This window comes from Zingiber officinale, chromosome 8B (genome assembly GCF_018446385.1).
Source record: "Zingiber officinale cultivar Zhangliang chromosome 8B, Zo_v1.1, whole genome shotgun sequence".
NCBI lineage: Eukaryota > Viridiplantae > Streptophyta > Magnoliopsida > Zingiberales > Zingiberaceae > Zingiber > Zingiber officinale.
Genome location: NC_056001.1, coordinates 46,256,074 through 46,263,962, shown reverse-complemented (window position 1 = coordinate 46,263,962; position 7,889 = coordinate 46,256,074). Strand labels below are relative to the sequence as shown.

At 32.2% G+C, this 7,889-nt stretch overlaps 1 protein-coding gene across 1 annotated transcript; it reads left to right on the top strand.

The window, feature by feature from the left end:
• The first annotated feature begins 1,246 nt into the window (after positions 1-1,246).
• LOC122013757 lies at positions 1,247-3,156 on the top strand. The gene is made up of 3 exons (XM_042569983.1): positions 1,247-1,436; positions 2,202-2,596; positions 2,680-3,156. Exons 1-3 carry the CDS (start codon positions 1,247-1,249, stop codon positions 3,154-3,156), a joined length of 1,062 nt encoding a protein of 353 aa, XP_042425917.1.
• The last annotated feature ends 4,733 nt before the right edge of the window (positions 3,157-7,889 follow it).

Here is a 7,889-nt window from a genome sequence, read left to right as displayed (position 1 = left end):
AGTAAATAGTAAAAGAAAAATACAGTAATAGTGAAGTGCAGAAATAAAGTAGATAGTCACAATACCGTGATGGTATGGTTAAATATATTGACTTTTTAAATTTTTACTCTTTTTTTTATATATATACTATGTCTTATGTTTTTTTTGGTCGTTTTTTCATGGAGCCTCACCTATCCAGGATCTCACCGATTAATCGTTGTCTCGGCTTATGCGTAAGACTTTGGGTAAGATACCCTTCTTACTTAGCTCACACATGTCTTATAGGGTTTGGTTATTCCTGATTCAGTTACTGTTCACCTATCGTTTACTAAGATAAGGACTGAGGGAAAAAAACGAGGAAAAGACAGACAGAATAGAATGTATGGATCTTATTTATGATGAAGTTGAGAAAATACAAACAGTATTTACAGACAAAAATTTAGACTTTTACATCTTTTTACATACAGGAAAGACAACTTACAAAATACTCGAGGACACTTGTTCATAAAGTGTATACTCGAGGACACTTGTTCATAAAGTGTATGTATGTGTTGATATTTGTAAATTATATTAATCAATAAAATTTTTATCAATATGCTAAATAAATAAATAAATTTTTTAAAGTATCAAATAAATTTATATTATTAAGTCTAATAATCAATCAGATAAATTTAAAATGTAAAAATTTTAAATAAATTTAAATTAAGAGTTTAATAATAAATATGAATTAAATTTAAATCAAATTCCAATTTATATAAAAGAAATTAAATTAAACTTGAATAATCATTTCCATTTAAGTTTAACTTAATTCAATTACTTTATCAAATAAATTAAAATATTATAAAATTTAACTCAATTATTTTATCATATAAATTTAAAATACTATAAAATTTAACTCGAGTTAATTTGTTTACCGTCCTACTTAAAATTGAGATCTTGATAATGTTTATCCAAATTATACTTTCTCTTCGAGATCAAGCTCGAAGAGAGTATACGCTCCGAAGGCCTTGTCAACCAAATGGTCATGTGTATCCGAAAATAACTTTTGGTAATCAAGAAAGAATTTTTCAAGGAACTTGGTATAAAAAATATACATGGCTAGAGTATAGCATATCAAAAGATGCTGCATTTTGTTTTTGGTGTTATCTTTTCAAATCGTTAAATAAAGAAAGTGTAGATAATGCCTTTATAAAAGATGGATACAACAATTGGAAAAAGACATTAGAAAGATTCAATCATCATATGGGGACTGTGAATAGTTGTCACAATGAAGCTAGAATACAATTTGCGGCTTTTCAAGATCAAAGGCATAGTGGGGAATATTTTACGAGTACATAGTCGCGATATGGAAATTGATTATCGCACTCGTTTAACAGCAATGTTGGATGTGACACGCTTTCTATTGAAGCAAGGGTTGCCTTTTCGAGGACATGAGTCAACTAGTTCTTCAAATAGAGGTAATTTTCTTGAGTTGCTTGAATGGTATAGTCAACGAAATGAAGATGTTTCCAAAGTTATAAAACAAAATGCTCCTGCAAACAATCAATTGACTCCTCCAAAAATTGATTAACACGTGCTTGTGCTTCAGAGATCACACTTGCTATAATCATGATGTCGGAGATAAATTCTTTTCTTTGATGGTTGATGAGGCTCGGGACAGTTCAGTGAATGAGCATATGAGAGTTTTTTGAGGTATGTGAATAAAGAAGGATGTGTGATTGAACGATTTCTTGCGGTTGTGCATGTGTCTGACACTAGTTCTCATTCTTTGAAAATGGCTATTGATGCTTTATTTGTCGAACATGGTTTATCATTATCTAGATTGAGAGGCCAAGGATATGTTGGAGCTTCAAATATGCGTGGCGAGTTTAATGGATTGAAATCCTTGATACTATAAGAAAATCCATTTGCAATGTATGTTCATTGTTTCTCTCATCAACTCCAATTAGTTCTTGTTGCTGTTGTCCATGACAATTTTACTGTGAGTGAATTTTTTGGGTATATAACTATGATTGTGAATATATCTGGAGCATCTTGTAAGAGGAGAGATCAACTTAGAAAGATTCAACATGATAAGATAATTGCTGAATTGGAAAGTAGAGAAATTACTAGTGGAAAAGGAAAAAATCAAGAAACTAATTTAGCAAGACCTGGAGATACTCGTTGGGGATCACACTACTTAACATTACTTTGTTTATGCTCTATGTGGTCTTGAGTGATAGAAGTGTTAGGAAATGTACATGATGATGCCTCTTATTCTGCGAACAAAGGTGTTGCCGCAGGTTTAATTGAGAAGATGGAGAGTTATCAATTTGTTTTTGTGTTACATTTGATGAAGTATATATTGGGAATTACAAATGAGTTATCACTTTCCCTACAACAAGGGGATCAAAATATTGTTCAAGCCATGTCCTTGGTTAGAAGTGTGAAATGTCGACTACAAGACTTCAGGGAAGATGGATGGCAGATAATTTTGGAACAAGTTAACACATTTTGTGAATTGAATATGATTCCAATACTTGATATGGAGGACAACATGCTAACTCGTGGTCATGGCAGGCGTAGAGGGCAACTCATCACCAATTTTCATCATTATCGTGTGGAGATTTTTTGTCAGGTATTATTTCTAAAAATCTATTTTTTTGTTAAAGAGATTTCATTGATTATTAATGTTATCATGGTTGCAAATTTGAATGCTAGGTTGTTGATTTAATTATACAAGAGATGAATAATCGTTTTTCAGAAGTTAGTACGGAATTGCTTGGTTGCATATCATGTCTTCATCCAAGAAATTCTTTCTCTCAATTTGATGTTCACAAACTCATCCATCTTGCTGATTTTTATCCCGAGGACTTCTGTGGTACTGATTATTTATTTTTGGAACAACAACTTATGAGTTACTTTTATAATCTGCGGGATGATCCTTACTTTTCTGCAATTGATGACTTGGGAATTCTGGCTCAGAAATTGGTTGAGACTGAAAAACATTTGGTGTGCTCATTGGTTTATCGTATGATAGAGTTGGCTTTAGTTTTACCAATTGCAACTGCTTCAATTGAACGAGTTTTTTCTGCAATGAAGACTATGAAGACTGATTTACGCAATAGAATGGGATATGAATGGATGAATGACAGTCTAGTTGTATACATTGAAAATGATATTTTTTTCCACAATTGAAAATGAGCAAATATTACAACATTTTCAACAAATGTGGTCTCATAGAATCCAATTGCCTCCTCCTGTACTAACTCGTCGGCCGTCGCAAACTTCTGTGTCGACCCGTAAATGAAGCTCACTTATGGAAGAAAGGTAGACTAATCTTTCCTAAACTTCTAGTTTTTTTTTCTTACAAGTTAGATCAAATGTTCTCAATGTTAATTTATCAGGTTATGATCTTATGGAGATTCGCTCGAGTATTCGGTCTTATCAGGTTCTTTGTTTATCTTTGATTCCTCAAAATTGAACCTCTTTTTTTGCTATGTTCTACACTATTTGTTATGAGAATTTCATACATATTATGATTTATGTAAGTGACATTCATGTTTATTTGACTGTAGTTTCTGCAGTAGCGTATATTATGCAAGAGTTAGAGCCTTGGAGTGATCAACACACTGGAAATGAATAGACTAGAGCTTAACTTCTTTGTCAGTTAGATTTCAGACTTCATGTGTATAATTTCTGCAGCATCATATATTATGCAAGAGTTGATGTAAAACTTTAATTATTAAATATTTTTATTTAGTCGCACAAAAAATATCTATACAATTCAGCCCCCCTGAATTTTTTTTTCTGGTTCCGCCCCTGCTGTCAATGCTATGTTCAATCCTGCAACTGTAGGATAATTCAGTTTCCCAACATATCTTTTGTTGGTGCAACAATCATCTCAAGTGGTGGTTAGGTTTGTGATTTTAATGTATTTGGCAAAGATTTAAGTTAAGTTCAACCCATGTTTCTGAAATATGTATCAAGTATACAAGTGCATAGTAGAGTGCACATAGAAGCTTAGAGAGCTCGGTAACTTGACACAAACAAATTGTTTTTTTACATTAGATAACTTGATGCAGTCGGTGAAGCTTAGAGAGCTCGGTGACTTGACACAAACAAATTATTTCAACAGAACTCGAGTATAGTACTAAATATGCAAGAGTTCGCGTTACAGGGTCCGACTATAACATATTAGCAATGACCGCTATATTTCCATGAGAACTTGGATGTAGTGTTAAATAGGCAAGAGTTCTCACATCATAGGTTGGATAAGAACAAATATGATAAGAAAACTAATAATCTAAGATTTGGAACATGGAACATAAGAACTCTTACGGGTAGATTAATGGAGATAGTAAATATAATGATTAGGAGAAGAATTAGTATTTTGTGTGTATAAGAGACAAAATGGGTAGGCGAGAAGGCAAAGATGATAGAGAATATAGGTTTTAAGTTATGGTACACTGGAAAGAGTAAAGCAAAAATAAAGTAGGTATTATTGTAGATAGTTTGTTAAAGGATGAAATTGTAGGAGTAGTTAGAAAATGGGATAGAATTATAGCCCTTAAGATAATAGTGGTGAAAGAAACTATGAACATAATTAGCGTATATGCACCGCAAGTAGAATTAGATGAAACTACTAAATCAACGTTTTGGGACGACTTAGATGAAATATTATAAAATATTTCACCAAATAAAATGATTCTAATAGAAGGTGATCTAAACGGACATGTTAAAGTGAAAAATGAGGAATATGAGAGGGCACATGAGAGTTATGGGTTTGGAACGAGAAATGAGAAAGGGAAAACTATATTAGATTTTGCAATAGCATATGACCTTATATTAGCTAATACGTTTTTTAAGAAAAGATAAGAACACCTCACATTTAAAAGTGGAAATAATAAATCGCAAAATTAACTTTTTTATGGTTAGGAAGAAGGATAGAAAGATTTGTAAAGATTGCAAAGTCATCCCTGGAGAAAGCTTAACTACCCAACATAAGTTAGTAATGTTGGATATACGCCTCAAACATAGTATCAATAGAAAGAAAATATATACGACTCCTAGAATTAAGTGGTGGAAATTAAAGGATAGGAAGCAAAATATATTTGAGGAGAAGGTAGAAGTACAAGTATTAGGTGAAATATACGATGACTCTAATACAACATGAGATAAGATGGTATCAAAATTGAAAATGGTAGTTAAGAGTGTACTCGGTGAGTCAAAGGGACATACATCACTAAGTAAAAAATCTTGGTGGTGGATTGAGAAAGTACAAGAGAAAATGAAGGAAAACGAATAGTTTATAAGGAATTATATATTTGTAAGAATGAGGAAAACTTAAAAAAATATACAATAGCCAAGAAAGAAGCTAAGAAAATAGTGAGTGAAGCAAAGAATGAAACTTTTAAAAGATCGTATCAAAAATTAGATACAAAAGATGGGGAAAGAGACATTTATAGAATAGCTAACGTGAGAGAAAGAAAAACAAGAGATTTTATCCAAATAAAATGTATTAAAGATGAATATAATAAGATATTAGTAAATGATAGAAAAATAAAAGAGCGGTGGAAGAGATATTTTCATCAACTTTTAATGAAGATTTAGGTGACCAACTTAACTTAGGTAATTTAAGTAGGTTAAATGAACATAGAAATTTAAATTTTTATCGTAGAATTCAAACTTAGAACAAACATTAAATGAGATACACAATGGAAAAGCCGTTGGATCAGATGATATTCTGATAGAGGTATGAAAGTGCCTAGGAAAATAAGGTATTGAATGACTTATAAAATTATTTAACATGATATTGAAAACGAAAAAAATGTCTGATCAATGGAGGATAAGTATTTTAGTTCCCTAATATAAAAATAAGGGAGACATATAAAATTATGCAAACTATAAGGGTATTAAACTAATGAGTCATACCATGAAACTTTGAAAAAAAAGTAATAAAAAAAAAGATTAAAAAAGAAAACCACGATGACCGAAAATCAATTTGAGTTCATGCCTGGAAGGTTGACAATAGAAGCTATATATCTTTTTAGACAATTAATTGAAAAATATTGGGAGCAAAATAAGATCTACACTGATATTCATTGACTTAGAAAAGACTTATGATAGAGTAGAAATTATATAGAGAATTCTAAAAAAGAGAGGTGTTAGCGTAACATATATTAAACTAATTAAGGATATGTACGAGGATGTAACAACCAGAGTAGGGACTTCAAGCGGAGTAACTGAAGCATTTCCAATAAAGATAGGGTTACATCAAGGATCAACTCTAAGTCCTTATTTTTTTACACTAATTATGGGCGAACTCACTGCGGACATTCAAGACACAGTACCGTGGTGCAAGTTGTTTGCATATAATATTATTTTGGTAGATGAAATACAAGAAGGAGTAAATGCTAAACTAGAATCTTAGTGAGAAATATTAGAAGGAAAAGGTTGTAAGCTTAGTAGATTAAAGAGAATATATGGAATTTAAGTTTAACAATATTAGAAGTAATGAGACAATTGTTAAGATAGGAGAGAACGAGTTGCCCGGAACCGAGAGATTTAAATATTTAAGGTCATTTTTGCAAAACAATGGAAGGATTAAGAGAGATGTCTTACATAGAATACAAGCAGGATGGTTGAAATGTAGGGGAGGATCGAGTGTTTTATATGACCGTAAAATACCTCTAAAACTTAAAGGTAAGTTCAATAAAACCAGAGTTAGACCTGCTATGTTATATGGAGCTGAATGTTGAGTTATGACTCGAGCAAATAAGCAGAAGATGAGAGTTGTAGAGATGAGAATGTTATGGTCGATGTGTGGACATACGAGGATAGCCAAAATAAGAAATGAGAACATTAGAGAGAAAGTCGGAGTTGCATCTATTGAGGAAAAACTCCGAGAGACACGTTTAAGATGGTACGGGCATGTATTTAGACGACCAATAAATGCTCCTGATGTGAAACTATAACAAACACGCATATCAAACGAGGAAGAGGAAGACCAAAAAAGACTTAGTTAGCAACGATAAAACAAGATAAAATTTATTTAAGTATAGATGATGATATAATAGGAAATAAAGTTCAATGACGTAAAAGGATTCATATAGTCGACCCCACCTAGTGGGATAAGGCTTGGTTGTTATTGTTGTATAACTTGATGCAGTCAAGTTGGTTGGATTGTGGTTGATGGTTTAGAGGTTCATATCAAGGTGAACTTGGAGGCGAGGCAAAGGATGACACATTGCCAAAGTAAGGAATGGTGAAATTGAAGCAATCTAAGATAAAGGTGAAAAAGTGTCTAACTAATCCGCTCCACAAACCTAGTTATATCCCTTAGCTACTATTTGTGCCTTCATGTTTAATAAATCCACAATGTCTGTAGATGACGTCTTTACTATAAATATCCATTTGTAACCTAAGTGGAATTGTGGATTTGTTAGGAGAAAAAGGTACCAAATTCCATATAGCATAAGCATATAATATCCCATCTCCTTTCCTCAACTATATCTTGTCCTCACACTGGATGCAAGAGTGCCTATGAGACAAACTTAAGAATAGAATATGAAGCCAACGAAGACATGAAGGGAAAGGGAAATGAGATAAGTGGTAAAAAATTATGAGCACTTTTCTAAAAAGCAAAGCAAGGATGCAAATTAGATTTAGAACAAGAGTTAATGCTCGGCAAGCATTAGAGTCTTGTAGTTGCCTACTGTAGGTCCTTAATGGTGAATGATCTGGTATTAACAGTATTGTGGGAGAAGGTAGTAGAATTGACAATGGTGTTGGAACTAAAAACATCTCAGTTATAGACTCTAAAGTAGATGATGAGTTTAAAAAGGATGGAATCTACTTGAGATTCATAGAAAATGGAAAACCTATGATATAATTTTCTTGCGATAATAATATGATATGGGTAATCAAGG